The sequence below is a fragment of the Brachypodium distachyon genome, chromosome 5 (genome assembly GCF_000005505.3).
Source record: "Brachypodium distachyon strain Bd21 chromosome 5, Brachypodium_distachyon_v3.0, whole genome shotgun sequence".
NCBI lineage: Eukaryota > Viridiplantae > Streptophyta > Magnoliopsida > Poales > Poaceae > Brachypodium > Brachypodium distachyon.
Genome location: NC_016135.3, coordinates 14005434 through 14026432, shown reverse-complemented (window position 1 = coordinate 14026432; position 20999 = coordinate 14005434). Strand labels below are relative to the sequence as shown.

General features: G+C 45.7%; 3 protein-coding genes and 1 pseudogene across 4 annotated transcripts; 2 read left to right on the top strand and 2 right to left on the bottom strand.

Moving 5' to 3' along the window:
• The first annotated feature begins 1137 nt into the window (after nt 1-1137).
• On the top strand, nt 1138-6640 carry LOC100839357 (acyl-coenzyme A thioesterase 13). Of its 2 annotated transcripts, none has more exons than XM_014903404.2 (3): nt 1138-2120; nt 2242-2385; nt 6258-6640. In XM_014903404.2, the coding sequence occupies exons 1-3, from the start codon at nt 1959-1961 to the stop codon at nt 6399-6401; spliced, it is 450 nt and encodes a 149-aa protein (XP_014758890.1). In that variant the 5' UTR covers nt 1138-1958; the 3' UTR covers nt 6402-6640. The 2 variants fall into 2 exon arrangements, with proteins under 2 accessions (XP_014758890.1, XP_003579791.1); XM_003579743.4 differs by lacking the exons at nt 1138-2120; nt 2242-2385 and adding exons at nt 2455-4033; nt 4150-4320.
• Nucleotides 6641-7663: 1023 nt separating this feature from the next.
• LOC100839050 lies at nt 7664-8774 on the bottom strand. The gene has a single exon (XM_003579741.4). It carries the CDS (start codon nt 8625-8627, stop codon nt 7989-7991), a length of 639 nt encoding a protein of 212 aa, XP_003579789.1. The 5' UTR covers nt 8628-8774; the 3' UTR covers nt 7664-7988.
• Nucleotides 8775-12072: 3298 nt separating this feature from the next.
• On the top strand, nt 12073-13389 carry LOC100844537 (annotated as a pseudogene).
• A 279-nt stretch (nt 13390-13668) lies between these two features.
• On the bottom strand, nt 13669-19053 carry LOC100838746 (ultraviolet-B receptor UVR8). Its single transcript, XM_003579740.4, has 11 exons — nt 18530-19053; nt 18041-18374; nt 17670-17751; nt 17036-17191; nt 16174-16347; nt 15778-15849; nt 14828-14899; nt 14580-14698; nt 14391-14476; nt 14253-14305; nt 13669-14073 (listed from the first exon to the last, which is right to left on the bottom strand). Exons 1-11 carry the CDS (start codon nt 18639-18641, stop codon nt 13984-13986), a joined length of 1350 nt encoding a protein of 449 aa, XP_003579788.1. The 5' UTR covers nt 18642-19053; the 3' UTR covers nt 13669-13983.
• Between the last annotated feature and the right edge of the window lie 1946 nt (nt 19054-20999).

Here is a 20999-nt window from a genome sequence, read left to right as displayed (position 1 = left end):
ATTTGTCTAAAAATGCGTACCGTCATCAAATAGACTAATTTGGTGGTTTGCAAGAAAAAATGTACTAGTAATAGTATTACTCAAGAATCAAGATTTTTTCTGTGCCGGTTATATCTGTTTAAAACTAAAACCGAACCAAAATTTACGGTTAACCAATCTGTTTATCTGAAAAACCGATCATATTTAGGTCGACATTCCTCGAACCGAAATGTCGGTTAAAACTGACGCCCGCTCCTACTCTGCATCTCAACTCTCAAGTCGTCTTTGGGCTTAAGGGTGCGTTTGTTTGGGATTCTTGGAGCAGCTCCAACAGCTTCTAGCCTCTAGAATCCGGAACCCAAACACCAGATTTTAGCGTGGATCCTAGAAGCACCTGCGTGGAGCACTTCTAAAATTTGCACTGCGAAGGAGAAGTTGCTATTTCGGTGCTTCCTTCCGCAGTTGCAGCTCCAAGTGGCACCTTTTACCGGATCACCCTCCCGCCAGATCACATAATACATCCAAATTGCCATGTACCGATTCGTTATGTTTTCTCTCCTCATCCCGACCGACCGCAAAGCAGCCATCCCAATTCCCATCCCCATCCCGCTACTACCTCCATCCCACCCCGTGGACGGCGCCGCCACCTCCTCTGGGCACCGCCGCAGCCCTCCCCTCCCCGGTTCGGCGGAGTGGATCATTCACGATCTCCCAGGAGTTCCCTCCGCCTCATCCCCTCCTCCGGCCGCTGACACCCCTCCTCTAGCCGCTGCCTCTGCCCCGTCCTCTGGCCACTGCCACCCCTCCTCTGGCCGCCGCCTCTGCCCCCTTCTCCCCTTCCTTTGCCTGCTGCCGCCGATGCCCCCTCTGCCCCCTCCTCCGGCTGCTGCCGCCGAGGCCCCCACTGCCCCCTCCTCCGGCCGCCGCTGCCCCCTATGCCTCCTCCTCCGGCCGCCGCTGCCCCCTATGCCTCCTCCTCCGGCCGCCGCCACCACCCCCTCTGGCCCCCTACTCCGACCGCCGCCGCCGCCGCCGCCACCCCCTCTGCCTCCCTACTTCGGCCGCCTCCACTCCCCTCCCCTCCTCTGGCCGCCCTAGTCCTCGCCACTCCCCTCCCTACTCCGGTCGCACCGCTCCCGCCCCTACTCCGGCTGCCGCCGCTCCCCTCCCCTCTGGCCGCCGCCACTCGACCTTCACCAGCCGCGTAGCACGCACGCTCTGCTCTGCTCCCTCTTCTTTCTGTTCTTTCTTTTTTTTCTCTCATGTCCAGCAAATTGGTGATAAAATTGGTGGTGTATATTCTCTGAAATTGCTACTAAATGCTGATTGTCTATTGTTGCTACTTGCTACTGCTAGTTATCGTGTATGCTTTCTGACGTGTAGATCCTGTGAAATTGGGTGGCATTCTCGAAAACAACTCACTGTCCTTTGATGATTTTGTCCAAATGCTCTTCTCTATTTCGTGTTGATGTATACTAGTTTAGATGAAGAGTACCAAACCTGTGTGAACTGCCAACACTTGCTCAAGGGAAAGTGCAAGCGAAGATAAATCTGAATGCGTTAAAATTTATTGTCATATATCTCATTTTGTCTATATATATAGTATAGAACCTGTCAAATCCAGTGCAAAGTTGGTCATATGTGTTACTCTTAAACGTGTTGTTTACCATTAAAACGGTAAAGTCAGCATTTTTAGGTCATTCAGGTCATTTTAACTCATTTCACCTGCGGCTGCAGTTGCACCAACAACAGTCGAAACAAACAGACATCAAACAAATACAACCTTCCAGCCGCAGCTGGCAGTTACAGCTGATCCTGAAATCTGCAGCCGTAGAATTTGCGGCTGAGGAAGCTGCAGCCCAACCAAACGCAACCTAAGTAATCCTGCTCCTGCTCCTGCCATTTTAACAACAAACCAACCCAACCAAGAGCGGGTGCGGCTACGATCTCCTCGCCAGCCGGAGCGCCGCCGCCGCGCCATGGACCCGGGAGCGGTGCGGCGGACCCTGCAGCCCACCGCCTCCCCCAAAGACATCACGGGCTCCACTCCTTACGACTCCTTCGTCGTCAGCGGCCTCCGCTTCGACGCCGCCGAGCACGGCCGCGTCCTCTGCTCCTTCGTCGTCACGCCCCGCCTCGCCGTAAGACGCGCGCCCTCGCCCTGCAGAAGCTTTAAGCTCAAGCTTCCCTACGCAGTTTCAAATTTGAGATGCTGACGCCGTGCGATCGATGCTTGGTTCGACTTGGTTGTTGTTTTTGCAGTGCCCCCAAGGGTACCTCCTCAGCGGCGTCACGGCGACGCTCGCCGACCAGTTGGGGTCGGCCGTGTTCTACAGCAGCGGGGTCGGCTTTAGCGGGGTCTCCCTCGAGATCAGCGTGTCCTACGTCGACACGGCCACCATCGGGGTGAGTCTACAATCTCTCTCTCTATGTATATACGCTTCAAATTTGTTCCTGTTTGTCAACAAGGACTTTTGGTTTGTGCGAATTGGAAACTTTTGTGATGAAAAACGCGATTCCGTCGATGTTGCCGTGCATTTCGTCCAGAATTGGGCACTTCATAAGTCAGGCCTTGCGAATTTCTTGAGGCATTGGGAGTAAAGCGAGTAGTCCAGCGAGTATGATGTTCCTACCTCCAGGTGGGATGGGATCTGTGTTCAGGGATGCTTTGGGGCTCGTGTTAAGTGAGGAATTAGATCAGGTCTCAGTAATTTCATTATGGTTGGGTACAATTCTTCCAGGTGTATGGTTTATAGTAGTGTACTAATTAATCAGATTCTGTTATGAACTTATGATGCTGGCCTGCCTAGCAGTTTCCGGCGAAAGTCAAATTCAGACTGTTGTTCTGGGACAGTGGACTTTCCATTGGGTATTCTTGTTATGACTTGGTGTTAGGAACAGCTTTATGTCTAGCTGAAGTTGCCACTGGGTTATGGGCTGAGCTCTCAGTGAGATGTCCACTGTTATTACGTGTATAACTAACCAGTTTGTGATACTCGTAAGATTTTGGAAGACGATACAACTGAGCCGAGGTTCAGTGTGGCGGCTTGGTGAAAATTGCAGTATAAATTCTTGCTTTCTGGCTCCTTGGCATGTTTTGGATTTTTAGTTTTGCACTGTGCAAATCCTTTGATGTTTTTTCAGCGTGGGTCGGGGCAAATCACTCTCTTAGCATTTTCTGCACTTGTATATCAATGAATGGCTAGGCATATTCACAGTGCGTTACAGAAGCTAGGAGGCTGTTAGTACTAACCCCTCAGTTTTAAGTGACAGAAATACGTTAGCGGCGCATTGCCCAAAGTGACAGAAGTTAGCGGCGCATTGCCCATTTGCCCGACATCGCAAGCCTGCTGGACATGATGACTGAGGCCACAGCTATGGATGGAAGAAGGGGGGTTGATCCGTGGGGTGTTTGCCCCTCCTTGGGCTTGCACGTGGGCTGACACATGACACATGACTCTTCTTATAATCAAAAACATAGGTGAACATGTAGCAACGCCATCTCGATTGCAAGATAAAAATGACCTATTAGCTTCTTACCTTTCGATCATCTCCCTAATATAGAAATGTAACTGCGTGTATTGCGCAAAAAAAAGGGTTGAATTTAATGTAAGTGTGTATTAATGTGACTGTTTTTAGGAGTATATGGGTATCGACTTGTAGCTCCACATGTCAGCCTATTAAAGTCTCAACCATTATTCCCTCACACTGCAGTCTCAACTCTCAAGTCGTCTTCTCCGCAAGGAAAGTCTTGTACTACTTTGGGCTTGCGTGTCACTGTCAGTGACCACCGAACCGACCCAACCTAGAAGAGACCGGTGCTAGGATTCTTTTTTTGTCGGATTCAGGTGCGGCTGCGAAATCCTCACCGGCTGTAGAACCGCCGCCGGCCATGGACCCTGAAGCGGTGCGGCGGACCATCGAGCCCACCGCCTTCCCCGCGGACATCACGGGCTCCACCCGCTACGACGCCCTCGTCGTGAGCGGCGTCCGCCTCGACGCCGCCGAGCACGGCCGCGTCCTCTTCTCCTTCGTCGTCACCCCCCGCCTCGCCGTAAGACACGCGCTCCCACCCCGCAGAAACCTTAAGCTCAAGCTTCCTTACGCGATTTTGATTTCGAGACGGTGACGGACGGCGACGCTTGGTTCGAATTGGCGGTGGTTTTGCAGAGCCCCCAAGGATATCTCCTCAGCGGCGTCACGGCAACGCTCGCGGACCAATTGGGGTCAGCCGCGTTCTACAGCAGTGGGGTCGGTTTGATCGGGGTCAGCAGCGGTGTCGGGTTGAGCGGGGTCTCTCTCGAGATCAACGTGTCCTATGTTGACACAGCCACCGTCGGCGTGAGACCACTATCTCTCTATATATTTGCACTTAGAAACGCTTTACTGTTTGGTCCTGCTTGTCATTGACTACTTTGGTTTATGCGGATTGGGAAATTCTGTGATGGAAATGCAATTCTGTCGAACTTGGCTGTGTATTATTTCGTGGTAGAATTGGGCAATTGACAAATTAGGCCTAGCTATGTGGCTCCTTCCTCCAGGTGGGGTTTGTGTTCAAGAATGCTTTAGGGATCATGTTGAGCGAGCGAGGAAGTAGATCGGGTCTCGTTAATTGCACTGTGGTTGGTTAAAATTAATGCAGGTGTCTGGTTTCCCTGTCTTGCACTCTTGCAGTTTCAGGTGAACCTCTGGATCTTGCAGTTAGGTATGCTTGTCATGACTTGGTGTTATGAACAGCTTTATGTGTAGCTGAAGTTGACACTGAGTTGTGGGCTGGGCTCTTAGTGCTCAGAGGTACCTCCACTGTTATCACGCGTACAACTAGCCAGTTTGTAATAGTAAGAAGTTGTTGGAAGACGACAGGAGTGAACTGGGGTTAGGTGTTGCAATCACTTTAAACTTGAAAGTTGATTAGAAATTCTTGTTTCCTGGCTTGACATAGCTAGGATTTGTACCCGGAGCAGAAACAACATTGGTTTTAACTGTTATGGGATAACAACCGTAGAACGTTTTATAGTGCAAATGCTTTGACATTTTTAGGTGTGGGAAAGCGTTCTTTCAGAACTTCCGATGCTTCTCCATGAATGATTAGGCATACTCAATTAATCAAAACGGGTGACAGAAGCTAGGAAGCTCTAAATATTTATGCATCAGTTTTCTGTAAGGATGCCATGGCTATTTAAAGTTTTGGCCTTTATATACTTTTAGAAGATCTCATCTTCTCATGCTATGTTGATGTAGTTTCTGTTTTCTCGGTGGGTTCTTCTCATCTTGGATTTTGGTTATGTTTCTCATCATTCTTCATCATGTGACAATTTTTGTTGATATTTTGATACCTTATAAACAGGGTACTCATAATTGTATTCTTTTCTCCATTTATATTCACTTTACTTGTTTTGAGACGCGTTGAGTGATGTTCATATTGTATGCCAAAGTACATAATTTGATGAAAATAATTTCAGGATTGGCTTGTTATTGAGCTTTCCTTGCTCAAGTATAATACTTACGCTTACTGTCAGTTCAGTGTCATTAGGGGTTAAATACTTACAGAGGTGGAAGTGAGATTCATAAAAGGATACTGGGGAAATAATGTGACGTGGAATAGATAAATATTCATTAGTTAAGAATATCGTAAAGCTTGAATGCATGCATATTGATAGTCTTCTACTCCCTCCGTTTAACAAAAGATGTCTCAAGTTTGTCAAAATTTGGATGTATCTAGACATGACTTAGTGTATAGATGCATTCAAATTTAGTCAAAGTTGAGACATCCTTTGTTGGACGGAGGAAGTAAAAAGATTCAAGTTGGTATTCTCATAAGTTAACATTGGTGAACATGGAAGAATGGCATCTGAATAGTTAAAATAAAAGGACCACTATTTCTTGGTTCTTAGCTTCTTACCTTTCTGTCATTTTTCTATTATAGAAATATAAGTGTGTATTAAGAAGAAAAGATGTTTGAATTTAGTGTGTGTGCATTCATTTTGCTTCCTTTGATGCCCTAAGTTCAGCTTGAGCTTGCTGGCTACAACATGGTTCCTAGACAGAGTATAGGATCAGAATTGCTGTCTTCGTGTCCATACATTGCTGTGAAGAATCTAAATGTCTTTTCATGGTTGCTTTGATGGAATTTTAACCAGAAAAAAAGCAGCTCTAGGCAATTTCTTGCTAGAGTTGTATGAGAAAGCTTCACTAACTTGAGCCTATCTTTGTATTTTTCTGGTATTTTAATTTTAAAAGTTATTTGCCATGATTTAAACAATTTATTTAATTTCCAGGAAGAAATAGAGGTTGAGGCAAAGCTGTTGCGTGCTGGAAAATCAGTCGGTGTTGTCTCTGTTGATTTCAGGAAGAAAAGGACCGGGAAATTGATGGCTCAGGCCCGTCACACAAAGTACCTTGCTCTATCTAGCAAATTGTGAGACTCATCTTCTTTTGCAAGATAACACATGGATCAGCCCAACTCTTCGTTAGTGTTCTACATTGGCAACTTCAGCCACACAAATTACCTTTTGCCTTCATCAATAGGCAAGAAAGAATGACAAGATGTTAATGTTTTACATTGTTAATGAAAAAAGACCAGCTGTCCTATATCAAATTCATGTATCAATGGCTATTTTGTGATTAGTAATTTAGTATAGTTCTGCTCATTTAATCATTTTATTTTCGGGTTTCAGCCGTTGCCAAATAATGTTTTGACAATTGCAAGGCACAATTCCTGTTTGGAGATCACGAACTTCACAGGAAAACGTAGTGATTCCTCCTGAATTCCAATAAAGGCCCTTAGGATAAGTGGCCGCTGGAATTGAACAGTACTTAGATGTTACTGTACTGGTGCTAGATCTTCAGTTGATTGGCAACTGTATTCTGCAGTCATCTTGGGGGAGATCTTCTCTGCTGAAACGAGTGGATCATTGTTGTATTATTGGTTTAGTGTCTTTAGATAGTTGGTGAAAACAGGCCCAGCTGCAATCATGCTCGCGTATGAGTGTACAGACGATGTGTTCCTCTGCGCTGTCCCTGAGTGTCTCTAGCTGTTTGGCTGACTTCAGTAGGGAAACAAAAACAAAACTGTCCAACTCTGAACTTTCTTCCTGTGCTCATTTGGCTGTGACGCAGGTAGGTGCTAAACAAGACAAAAATCACACATCAAATGTCCATTTTGGCATTCTGAATTTCTTTCTGCCAAAAGTGACAGCCCCAGACCAGAATCAAAAGTAAACTTTACTTACATTTACATCAATTGGTTCATAGAATCACAATGCCACTATGTTTACGGTGCGGGGTAATCTACCCGAGTCACCGAATTGGAAGAATCACAATTCACAAAGATGTTCTTGTGTGAGTGTTGATGACACACAGCTGGCTTGTAGAGAGGAGGAGACGCCTATACTGTTTCTACTAATGAGGGAGGCGGTTGGATGTCCCTGTCCTGGCTCTCCTTTCCCCTTTATTAGTGCGAGCTAACCTTGTGTCGCCATGCGAGTGAGCCAGCCCGATAAAATCACAAAACACGCACGCGTCCTCCGATATTTTTCTCCCACTAAAACACAGCACAGCACACGCTTTATTTTTACCCCCACAAACGCACACGCAAAAGGCGTCCCAGAAAGATGCCGTACACCTTTCTGTCTTTGAGATCTAGAGATGATATCATGCATGCATCATTACTTAGCCATGACACTTGACACAAACAACATCTCGTGACCAATGGACACGATCGAATTTTGTACGGGTCTTGATTCTTTATTTACTTATTCACACCTTTACTAAATCCCTTGCTAAATAATTATGAAAACAAGTGACAATGAAGAAGATCGATGGAGAGAAAGAAAAAATAAATATGGAATGATGGTATGCTGCATTTCTCTGTACTCTAATTACATACACCCATGAATAACACCACTTAAATTACTCGTATGCGACATCTAGTATAATTTACTTGGCATTCGTTGAAGCATGACACTTGGACTTGCTGGCGATCGATGATGACCCGGTCAGGAATAAATTCACCGTCCAGCCGCGTTTGGTTGGCGGTGGCGAGCGGAGGCGGAGGAGGAGAAGGTCTTCTCGACGACGAAGAGCCTCCTGAAGATCCTCATGAGCAGCACCCAGCTGCTGGCCCGGCGGTAGTACTGCCCCGTCCCGCCGGCCCTCGACGACGCCTGCAGCATCGGCATCGGCGCGCACCCCCTTCCCCGCTCCTCCGACTCCGTGTCCGACTCCACCTCGCACGCCGCCGCCTTCTGCTTGGAGCAACGGCGCAGCGCCTCCAGCTCCTCGTTGAAGTTCTCCCACAGCATGTCCATCTTCTCCTGATCCCCTTCCACGCCTCCGCGGACGAAGCCCCTTTTAATGTCATCCAGATCTTCTCCTCCGGCTCCTCTTTCCCCCTCGCCCTCCTCGGCGTCAGCCCAAGCCGGCTCTTGTTCTTCTTCTTCTTCCATGTCGTCTTCAGTTCGGCTGGTCATCAGCGGCGGTGGCGCGACGGCGACGGCGGCGTCGACGGGGAACCAGAGCGGGGAATTGGCGAAGTGTGGGAAGGGAAGGAGGCTGTGGTGGCGGTGGTGATGTAGGCACAGCGTGTCCGCGGGGGACGACGACGACTCTGCCGGGGCAGCGGTTGCGGGGAAGGTGAAGTCGTCCATTATCTGCCGCGGCAGCTCTCTCTATACCATACTCTGTTTCTAGCTCCGATCAATAATACTCCTGGCTGTTGCTGACAAGGATACGTTGCCAGTCGGGTTAATTGGCTTCTGCCTGCCGCTCGCTCTCTCGCTATAGCTGCTAACTGGCCCGGGTCATTATATACTTGGAGCGTGGTAGCAGGGCACGGGAAGGCCGGGGGTAGATCGGCGCGGGGATCTATCTATCTACCGACAGAAGGCAAGGAGCCAAGGACGGCGGTACGTGACGGCCGTTGGAAGCGTACAAACTAAGCTTAAGAAACGTACGTACAACGTACGTACGTGCATTTGGCGTGTATTGGATGAAGTCAGCATGTGACTGTTTTGTGGCTCGTCTCGCCTGAATTAAGGGCGAGCCCTGTTTTTTGCCGGGGCCAGTGAGCGAGCGATCGACCGGATCCGACCAACGCTGTACGGAGTAGGTGGCCAGCCGGAAGCGCGGTTTACATGGATATACAATGGTGATTTTGGTCGATCGATCGGCCTCCGGCGGGTCGTTTTCGGCCGTCAAGTGGGGCGCGCCACCATATATGGCACCGCATCTCGCACTTGGAGATATGGCATGTTTAGTTTTTTTATTTTATAATCACCTGTAATTTTATTCAAACTCGACGTTCATCACACCTACATTTGGATAAAACAATCCGCAAAACTACAAACTAACTCTATAAGTAAGAATTACATTCAAGTCTTTCAAAGTAATCTTTTTCATGATATCAATCTTCGCAACACAAAGTACCGCCAAGACTTCAGTAAAAATGTGGCATGTTTAGTTCTGCGGGGCCATCGGGAGGTAATCTTAACTAGAGAGGTAGGCCGGCCGGGCCGGCCCAAAACTGTAAATAGTACTCCGATTAATACCTTCAAAATATTCACATCCAACGAGAGCGCTGCCCTAGCCGTCATCGGTTGAAGATTTAGCGGCCCCCTCGCCTCTTGCCGCCGTCTTGGCGTTGCGAGGTAGGGGGAACCTCGGTTTCTCCTAAGAGTATCCTGAAGTGTTTGCTTGTTTCAATTGTTTGGTTCTAATCGGCAACGCAATGGCGGAGGTTGCAATACCGTCGCGAATAAATATACTATGCTTTTCCTCTGCTGTGGTGGTGCCTCAACGGGCTGTTGCTGCGGAGTTAGAGTTTTTAGTCCCCGTAAGTTTAGTTACCCGATCTTGCGGATCTCGAGTTTCTATACTCGCAGATCCGTTTAAATATATCTGCTGAGTTTTTGTCAGTGTGTCATGATGCTTTTGTTGGTTTTGTCTTTTACTATAATTTTGGAATCCTTCTCTGGCGATTCGACGACCTGCACCTTTAGGGGATCATTCTCGGTCCAAATACGTTCAATGCTTACGGCTTCTCACCTTTTTGGATGAGCGACTCAAGGGCATTTTCAAAACCTTTAAAGGTAATCAAGTTCGTGTAGGGATACTAGTGACGATGTAACTGCTCCAGTCTGATTGCAATCTCTATGTTGAGGCCTCAACAGTATTTCATGCTGCAAATGATGATATCATGGAGAAGATGTATTTAAGAGATTTCATTATAATTCTTAATTATAAGAGTTACCTTGTAGTTTTTAGAACCTATGATCGAGAGCATTGTACATGCACTAGTTCTCGCGTTTGAATAAAATTACAGTTATTCTAAAAAAAAAGCTAATATATACATATCTAAAAAATACGGACCGTTCCCTTCACCATCGTCTGTCAAACTTTCCATAAAATTTGTGGGCCCACTAGGGTTGCATGTATATTAGGCTTACTAAGCAGTTGGCCAAATTGGACTAGAACTCCACCAGATCAGTCCAGATTCAATCAATCACGAATACAACACAACTTCAAACTTAACGTATCAATCACGATCGGTCCAATACAGCCTCCCATAACGAAGCATGTATCAATATCGGTATGGAGTACGGATCGTATGAAAAAAAGTCATAAAGCAATCTCAGGAAAATCAATCCAATCCGAAATAGAAAAACTGATACATCCCTCTCTCGCAGCGAAGCTCCACGCCATGGCCCATGAATCGTTACGATAGTCGGGATAGGATCGATCAATGTACTTGCTCGTAAATTATGCCTACGACCTGCAAGCGTCCCTAAAAAAATTATCACTCCCTCTGATCAATATTAATTGTGTCAAATTTGCCCAAATATGGATGTATTTATGCCTAAAAAGCGTCTAGATACATGTAATATTTCGGAGGGAGTACGTCTACGGATGGACAGAAACTACAAGTCCGAACGCATGGCACAAGCCGCTGCACAACGCAATCACCCATGAAGATGCAAATCTGCACAGGCGCACAATGACAGTTCAACTGTCGGCAGATCGGCCTATACGAGGGATTCTACACTAGACTCTAGACATCGCTGACGCCTTGAAGCCAAAATTTATTTAGGTGGATCTATTTGTAAGCTAGCCTTTTGTGATAGGTTTAATTAGCCCTAATTGTTGGTTAAAGTTTTGAGATTGTCTTATCGACTAAGAAAAACGCATCCGAGAAAAGAAAAAAAAGAGAAAGCGAGTAGATGACTTGATAAAATCACAGAGAGGATAAATTTATAAAATTTTATGTGTTGTCACGGGTTTTTGACATATTTTATACATACATATTTGGATATTATTTAGATGTTTATATTAGGGGCCCGGTTTTTTAAGTTCGCCCGAGGCCCCCGAAATCACAGGAGCGGCCCTGGCCGGATGCCACCCAGTTACCTACCATATCATTGGCAGCCGCCTTCATTGCTCCCATCAACACAACGCCAGGGCCACCGCCGCATCCACCCTCCAATCCGTGACCACCAGGTCCACCACCACGCTGCTGCCTATCATTGTTTCTCCTCACAGGTGAGCCCCAGGATCGTTCCCTCCTCTTATCTGAGCAATCCGGCCATCGCCTCACCTCGAGCCGCCTTGCTCCCTTCTGTTTCCGCGCGAGGGGTTCCGTCGAATCAGGCCGCCCTGGTGTGTCAGTACTTTGCCGGAAAGTGTGCACTTGCTAGCTAAAAGCTCCATCCATTAATTCAGAGAGATACATCGTTTGTGGATTGAATTTAGCTAGCTACTAAATACCATGTTTTAATTTTCTCAGTTGATCGGTGTATATACATTGCTTATGCTGCTATAGGTTTTTTTTTATGGAATCTTGCAATGTGAGAGAAGGCTTATGGCCCGTATGGAAAGTCGGAAACGCAGCAACAAAGATTTTTGTGATAGTGGTCCTCTGTCTTGCGAGCTTCTGGTTTCCGGAGGTCTTCAACCGAGGGGTCGTCTCACTCACATGCATAATCAGGAAGAGGAACAGCATGACCGGGCTGTCATTCACCTACTAGACGGCATCTACCTTCTGTGGACAAGCTCAGTAGGCCGTGGCCGTGGCAGCGCACGGGCATTTCGGCTAGTACCTTAAAAAAAACTAAAAAACTGATACGCCAATTTCGCTGCATGACGTTCTTCTTGAGAGGAGATGATCCCATGTCCATTGGGCATGCTGTTGCTCAAACCATGGCAACCCAGAAGGTTGAGCTAGGTGAATTCACGATTTACACGGAGAAGGAGGACACAGTTTGCTGCGCTGATGATCTGATCCACTACGGGAGACAATTCATGTTGTTCTTTGATGCCTGTCCAATTGCATTCGGTGGTCTCACACGTCTTGACTTAGAGAATTTGAGATTTGGTTAATCTGACATCCGTAACGTCCTCAACACTTGCAAACGGTTAAAGCATCTACGCCTGTTCAATTGTGACTCTGGCAGTAGTCAGACCGTGCTGCAAGTTGAACACTCACAACTTTGTGAGCTTGCTATTGTTGATTGTTCTATTGAAAGAGTCGAGCTCACCTCACTTCCCAAACTCACACGGTTCATATTTGAGTGTTGGATCGCTTTCGAAGATCCCCTATCTTTTGGTTATGTCCCGTTGCTCGAGGCTGTAAGCCTCGCCAATATTTGTCTTAGTTGGCACCAGATGGTCAAGTTAAGTAAGTTTCTTTGGGTACCTCTGTGCGAGATTTGAAGTTGGGATTTGATTTCGAAAGGGTAAGTAAAGAATATGGTTTTGCTAGCTCTGGTGACAACTTCTTGTCTGCTCATCATCATGTGTTTACTTGTTGCAGATTTGGGTTCAACCAGAATGTCTGACGGTAAGGCTGGCATCTGTGTTCAACCAAATAAGGTTTGTGAATCTAGCTGATATTCCTGAAGGTTATGATCTCACCTGGACATTATTCTTTCTTAAAGCTGCACCGAACTTAAAGGAGCTATACATGACGGTATGTCCTTACCTAAAGCTTGCTTTTTCTTTCCATAGCATGTGCCCGTGCTCAATGTTGAATTTTGCCAGTTTTTCATATTGAACATAAATCGCTGCAAACGAGTAACTGTGTTCTATTTAACTCTGTCTTCCTATGGCATCTAGGTTTGGGATCATCTTTGTGTAATGAAAACGAATGCAGCAGATAGGAGGGCACTCTTGTATAGCGAGAAGAAGGGTATAGAGTGGGAATTATCTCCATCTGATTTCCAACATCAGAGTCTGGCCACAGTCGCCATCTTTGGGTTTCAAGCTCAAGACTACATGATGTATTCTTGTATAATAAGTTAGTGTGTGACGAGTGCTGCAAAAAACCGTCAGGATTCCCATCCAAGCAGAAGCAGTATTATGTCTAAGGAAATAATCACCAAGGGGATCACCTCGTCTGCCATCATCCACTTCCACACCCCCGGCGGAGTAACAAGGACTGATCATCTTAAAAAAATGTGGTTTGTGTAGTTTGTTCAGTTCGAGTTTGTGTTGTCATTCCTTTCTGCACCTGAAGAGGTAGCTGAAAGCTTTGTGTTCAGGTAGTTTGTTTGATACCAGCCCGTAACTTGTGACGTAGTACTGGTATTGTCTACAGAGGAGCATGTTGCACCAAGGTCTAAATCGTGGTAGCACTACCAGTGTTATGTAAATTCTGAATTCTCTTGGTAGCATTTCAGAGGTAGCAATTAAAAGAAATTGAGAATCAAGCTGAACGACTTATTATTGTGCCGTAGCAAAGTTTGACATGAAGCCATCGAAACAATCAGAACACATTTTGACAAAGGTTCAGGTTGATTCTGCTAGTTCGTCTACGAGGTGACTTACAGACCATATCTGCTGAGATAAGGCATCATATCAATGCCAGGAAGGTTCGTAGAAAGCACTTAGGTTCGGCAGTATGGAATGCAACAAAAATCGGACACCACTAGATGGAAACTGGTGAACCAATGCACAAGGTTTTCTGATAGGAGTACTAGGGTTAAAGAGATGCATAGATGGTAGGTCGTAGAACTATGACTGCACACGCATTCTCTTTACATCGTTCTCGGGTACACTTGCATCAGCACCATTGCCTGCCGTGCCTACACCAGGTTTTGCAACCTACAAATAAACAGGGGGCAATCTTCAGTGACAGTCCCACAGAGCGAAGTGAGCCCCTTTATCAGTATCAAACATGTAATCATTTCAATGATATGTATGAGTTCCGTCAAACCGGAGGTGGTAAAAAAAAATCAATTTTGTGCGAAGAGAAAGATTTCATATCAAATGCATGAGCTCACCTTCTCATCAGGAACGAGAGCATATCTTTCTGAGGGTGAAACCCAAACTTTGGCTGAAAACATTAGGAAGCCTATTAATTGTTGGTCTGTAAACGCATATGTTCGTATCTGCATCCACTAGAGAGCGTTGGTACCAACCTGTAAATGGAACAGCTGTTGACGACTCCAACTTCTTGCTGCCTGAACCATCGGGGCTTATGGCATCGATCATCAACGGTTTGTTCCTTCAGGATGATATATAAAGATGTTTGTTAGTTCACATTATTACAGGTAATCAAACAAGTGCTCCGCTTAGAGGCGGGAAATAATACATTAGGCAGGAACCACCTGTCAACTATTTCACCATGACCGAGCTGTCCACTGGTACCCCTTCCCCATGCGAAAACATTTTTCTTTTCTGTATAAGCAAGAGTATGCCTCCATCCACAAGCAACTTGGGCAACTTTCTGCAGTATCACCACAAGATATGCAAGATGGAAATTATTATTCACATGAATCAATGGCTCAGCTTTGAGCATCCGTATGTTGATTATGACTTCTCTGATTCATTTAGCTCTCCCAAAAATATGCCGTACCTGTTCCGCTGGAAACATAACCTGTACTGGGGAACAGTGATCGACACTATCACCAGCTCCAACTTGCCCAAACTACAGATGAAAATATGAGACGATCAATGCAAACAACAACAAACCACCTGGAAAAGTGAAAATAAAATTCACCTGAAACATGACATCTCAAACTAATGGTACACCGTACATATAGGGCATCCCACCGGTACCACCAATTTTCAGAAAAGTAGAGTTTGAAATTTGGAATTCTAGACAAGCTAAGTGCACGTTACTGATTCCAAAAAAAACAACATGAATGATCGCAGAGAACCACTCCGCCACTGGCTGTAGCACTGAAAAACTTGTCAAACGACGACAGGGATAAAAGCGGGGGCGGTGGGGCTAGGGGCGCTACTACCAGCGGTGCATAGCACTTAGGTGTGTAGTGTTGTTTTTTCTGGGGGGGTATTTGCCCTGTCTAGGTCTTGTACATAACTCTTCTTCTATCAATGCATCGAGACAGAAAGCTTTTGTGTTTTCTCGAAGAAGAAGAAAATGACGACAGGGGGCTGAAATCTGGGAATTCATCACAATTCATTACGGCTAGTCATTACTCATTAGTGAGGAATAGGTATGGTGTAACTAGATTGTGTATGACAAATGGTGTGCCACAATCAAGCACTGTAAAGACTAGATGGATCCTATGTAAAGTGCTGGAACTTTGGCAAATAATGATGATACTCTAAAAGAGATCATTCATGCTCATAGAAATAAACAACCACTTTCTCAAACTCAGTTGATCACACGGCGCTTGCAACCAAATGCATATACAAAATGGTGTACTGTTTCGCTCCAGACTAGAGATTTACGTTGAATATCTGGCCTTTTAAAGCCATGTAACATTAGACTTGTTGTGTAGTTTTAATAAGATACGAAATATGGGGCATAAAGAAAAGTAGATTCGCATAGATAATGACCTTGTTCCATCCCCATCCATAAAGCTTTCCATCTGATGTAAGTGCCATTGTATGCCTCCATCCCCCTGAAATCTAAATCAGCAGAGTGTATGTATATAAAATTACAAACCTTCTTCTCAAACCCCAATCAGTAATCAATAGTTTATATACATATGCATATGTAACAAAAGCGAACTTGATAGCTCTAAAAATTTAGACTAGCTCGAGAAATTCTGCAGGGCTGTATAGCATATAGCAGGTTCCGGTTTGTTCATAAACTACGAAAGTAGCACCAGATTGCATGTAGATCACTATGGGCCGATATGCGCATATCAGCATATGCATTGCAGCATTGGAGTTCTCAACCCAGTAAAATGAAAACCTAAATCTAAGTATATGTTTGTACTGTTAGCATACCTGAGATGTAGAGCTATCTTTTAAGGCTTCTACTTTATGTGGAAATAAATGATCTTCAAAATCGCCATGACCTAGTTGACCATATTTGCTCCAACCATAAGTGTACAAAATACCAGATGAGGAAACAGTAATGGTATGGCGCCATCCACATGCAATAAGCACCATCTTCTCTCCCTACAAAAGAGCAAATGATAAGAATAAAGACAAACCTGGAAACAAAGAACATACAGAAAACAGAGGAATAAGACTGAGTATCTGTTCTTGTGGCTCGCTGAGCTGAGCAGGTGAGGTTGCAGCCCAGCCCAACCACCCAAGTTCAAGGCACAGCCTCCACAGAGTTGGGTGTTCAGGCTGTCTCTTAAAAAAAAATGTCACCAGGGGCTAGTTCCTGGTTGAGTGAGTTTTAAAGTGTTCGAGAAAAAAAACATAAAGCTAGTGCCTTCCATAGTGAGAACAGTACAAGACGATAGTGTATGTGTAGTTTGAAATAATAAAATCACCTAATGGATGACTGGATGAGCACTGCATGTCTAAGATTTTTCACTAAATTTCTCAAAAAAATTAGTATTTGTATTCCAGCGGTTTCCATCTAGGTAAAAGGTTCTTCTGAAAGTTATATTTAACGATGAAACATGATATAAGTGGTACTGATGCAGGCAGGTTTTTGAAGATTTATCCTTCAAATCATCATCAATTCCTATATGATAACACAGATAATGGCGGCTACCCCATAATACAACTCCAGAACACAGATAGAGATGGAATACTCTATTTCCATGTATTCAGTGGAAGGTGTCAGTACAACACTACAAGTGTATATGTGGATGTCGATCGTAAAAAGTCATGTCGAATATGTTTTTACCTCCACCAAAGATACTTTTTCCGGAACAAACCGGTCATTGCGATCACCGAGGCCCAAGTTTCCATACCGACCCCAGCCCCATCCATAGAGGTCACCATCTTCAGTTACTGCAGCGGTATGTTCAGCACCAGCAGCAATCATTTTCACACAAATACCCTACAAGCATTTAGGCATTAGCTCTTAATAACATTGCACATCATCTAATACATGGGCCAGAGTGTCCACATTATCATTACATAGGGAACACGATGTGTATTACATGCTAAACTATGAAAACTGAATAGAAAAATCATAATTCCTGAAGAGCTGATAAATATACTTGAAGGTTATTTTGTTTTCAGTAACGCCTTGTTACTCACTACTGTGTTTGTATCCGAAAATGGTACCTATGCATAAGACGGTTAATCGTTCCAATAACCTGAGAGGGTCCACCTCTACAATACATCTCGTGATTACTTTAGCTGTTACAAGGTATATGAATAGAAAAGACTTGCACTAGGCTCTATTGAATTCTAGAAATCATAACGGTGATTTTCAAATGGCATTCTTCTTTACCATAACATGATGCAATCAAAGATTGTTGTCACATACAAATATCAAAGATCGAAAAGAAAATCTAAGAGCAACACTCTACCTCGAAAGCTTGAATCTTTTGCGGGAGCAGAGAGTCTTCAGTAGTTCCAAGACCAAGCTGTCCGTTTTGGTTACGCCCCCAACTTAAACAAACAGGTACCAGAAGTTCAGAAGAAACAACAGTCAATCGAAACTAACAAGAGCAATTGCAATGCAGTGATATGAGAACCAGGCAGGAGTACTATTTTCCAATGTAGGAATAATCTACAAATTTCCACGTAGTCCTTTCAGTAACAATATAGCAGATCATTCCATTTTTGACAGGAAGAGTAGCTACCATCCAAATAAGATCCCACAAGGCACGAACCTTACTACACCGAGCTAGTAGTATAAGTATGTTCAATTTTTAAAACTGTCGATGGTCGCCCTTACCTCTGCACTTCACCGCCCATAGTGACGGCTAGACAATGGCTATCCCCGCAGGCCATCTGCTTGATCTTTATCCCCTGCAGCGCCCTGACCGGCTGGGGCGTGAACACGTCGCTGGAATTGCCATGCCCCAGCCTCCCAAAATCCCCCCAACCCCAGCTGTAGACCTGCTGCTCTTCCTCGGAGTAGGCGGTGGTGTGGTCCGCCCCGCAGATGACGGACGTGATCCTTGGGGCGTCGAAGCCGCTGATCACCGTCGGCACCAGCCGATCCTCCGCGTCCCCGTGCCCGAGCTGCCCGTCCTCTCCCCTGCCCCACGAGCACAGCACATTGCCCTCTGCAAAAACACAAGCCGCCAGCACCGCCACATAAATCCAACAGCTCACCACGATTCACATAAACACCCCCAAACACCTAGAATCCCCGTGCGCCGAGAAGGCGCTCGACGAAATGCTCCCCTCCCAAACACCAAATACAACCCGGTTATCTTACCCAGGAGGGCGACGGAGTGGCTGGCGCCGGCGGAGACGAGGACGACGGCCGGCGGCGCCTGTGCCGCCGCGCCCGCTTCGCCGCCGTCGGCGGCGGGCATGGCCGCGTCCATCTCGATCGCGTCGCCGATCCGGGCTCTCCCGGCGCACCACGAGCAAGCACTGAACTGAGCAGAGCAGAGCGGGACCGCGGGCGGATGAAAATATCTGGGTCGCCAATAATTACAGGTTTAGATATAACGCTAAGCGGCGCGACGGCGAGCGAGGCCAGGCCACCAGGGGCGGCCGAGGCGCGGGGTTTTAAGCTGGGCCGGGGCCGGCGGCCGCGCGATGGGACGGGCTACCTGCCGCAGTTAATGTGGTAGCGTACAAGCGAGCCCCCATGTGACGCTTAACAGCGCGCAGCAAGCAGCTCGAGCGATTTACCGTGTCATTAAGGACGGCGACCTCGGCTCGGCTCCTCTCTCTTGCTCAGTTAATCTGAGAGTCTTCCTCCCTGACGTGTGAGTCCGTGTTACTGGCGGGCCGACGTTGCAGCGGGTGGTTCAGAGGTTGGAGAAGGGGGTTTTCAAGGGCAGAGAGAGGGAAGAAGAAGGACCACTCGTTTGGCCCCGCGGAGCGAATAGGCCAGAGCGCGCGACGTCGCCTTCCCCGGCTTATCTGAATTTTTTAAACTCGCTTCCAGTGTCCACCTTTTCTGCCCGATCCACGTCGCACGGTGGCGGAACCTGGTTACTGATCCGGCTGCTGGAGCCAGGCCGTACGTTCTGTCGTGAACATCGCCGTCAGATCGCAGCAAATTCAGGCAGGATTTCTCGTCGTACCTCGTGTTTGTACAGTACTCTGTAGTCCGTACTACTGGTGGGATTGAAGATGAACAAAAATGGATGGAACTGGATCTCGAAGAGAGAGGGGAGAGAAACCCCTCGGTTATTTATTCATTTCTGGAAATAATGGCACGGCCAGGCCAATTAGCTCCAGTCGGCTTGGCCGAAGCCGATTAGGCCTAGTCAGCCTCGCCCAGGGCGACAGGAACTAATCGGCTTCGGCCAGGACGGTAGGTTTAGTCGGTTTTCGTCAGACCGACTGGGCGCATGAATAGATACTTTTATGCCACATACTAGATGTTATCGAGCTGTTTGGTGCAGTGGTGAAACGTATGGTCGGCCGTTAGCACGGGGAGGTGATGGGTTCTATTTTCTTGTGACCAATTTTTTGCAAAGGTTTGAAATATTAACTCAAAAAAATGACCTCGCAAGAGTCGATCCTGAGAACTAGCAGCCAAGGAACGTGACCAGGTGCCTAACCACTAAGCCAAGAGTGCAATCGTGTCTATTAAGCATTATAATCTAATATATTACCTATGAAATCCAATCGGCTTGGGTGAAACCAAGTGGAACTAATCAGCTTCGCCCAGGCCGATTAGCGCCCCCTGCCACCGCCCGGCGAGTCTGGCTAGAGCTAATCGGCCTGGCCCACGCTGAGGGTGGCCTAGATTTGAAATTTTTTTAAACCGTGTATTATTTTCAAAAATGATAAAATAATTCGTATTATTTTAAAAAGTAGCTACATTCGAGTGGATTCCATATATTCCATCAAGAGTTTGTCCAAATGGTCAAATACGACAGACACTGAGTTTTATCTTTCCAAATATACCACTTAAATCTTGCATTGCGTCCAAATTAATCACTTTTGTCAGTTGAGTGTCAGGTCGCTGATGAAAAGATGGTTTTGCCCCTAACACTTTTAACATGGTCAGCCACAACTCTTCCTTATGTTACTACATAATTTTCGCCACGAGTTAGCAAACAAGTTTGGAAGAAATTTTAACAAAAAAATAATTTCAGTCAGAATTAACAAAATATTCTAGTAGCACATTCCCTTTTTTGGCTGACATCACTATTGTCACAATAAATTTCAGTGGAATAATTACCTGAATTCATCATAATTCATTGTTGAAAATAATATACTAAAATAGTGTTTAATATTTTGCCACTAGACGGCCAACTGACAAAGCATCTTCGTCCAAACATCCTAACAACCAGAAAATAGCTCATAGGTGAGAGTTCGAGAGAGAATCAACGCAAATTCATTGCCCAGCGTCTGCACCGCCACTCAAAAAATCAAATTTTTGAGACGGGTTTTCATTTTTTTTTATGAATAGTGAAGTTCTGAATTTGTGGATCAGTTTTCACAAAATGTTGAAAAATTTCAAATTTTTGGGGCAACATCCTTTTTTATCTAAAACTTTCAAAATTCTTAGAAGAGCATGCATCAAAAATTTCTTGGACAAACTTCCAAAATTAATCTGAGGAGGTTCCTTTTTTTACTTTCAAATTTCAAGGAAGGACTCGCTGTTTTCTTTTATAAACTTTCTATTCTTTAGATTGAATTTCCTATTTCTTTACATTCAAATTTTTAGGGACGGACTTTCTGCTTTTTTACAAACTTTGAAATTTATAGGATGACAT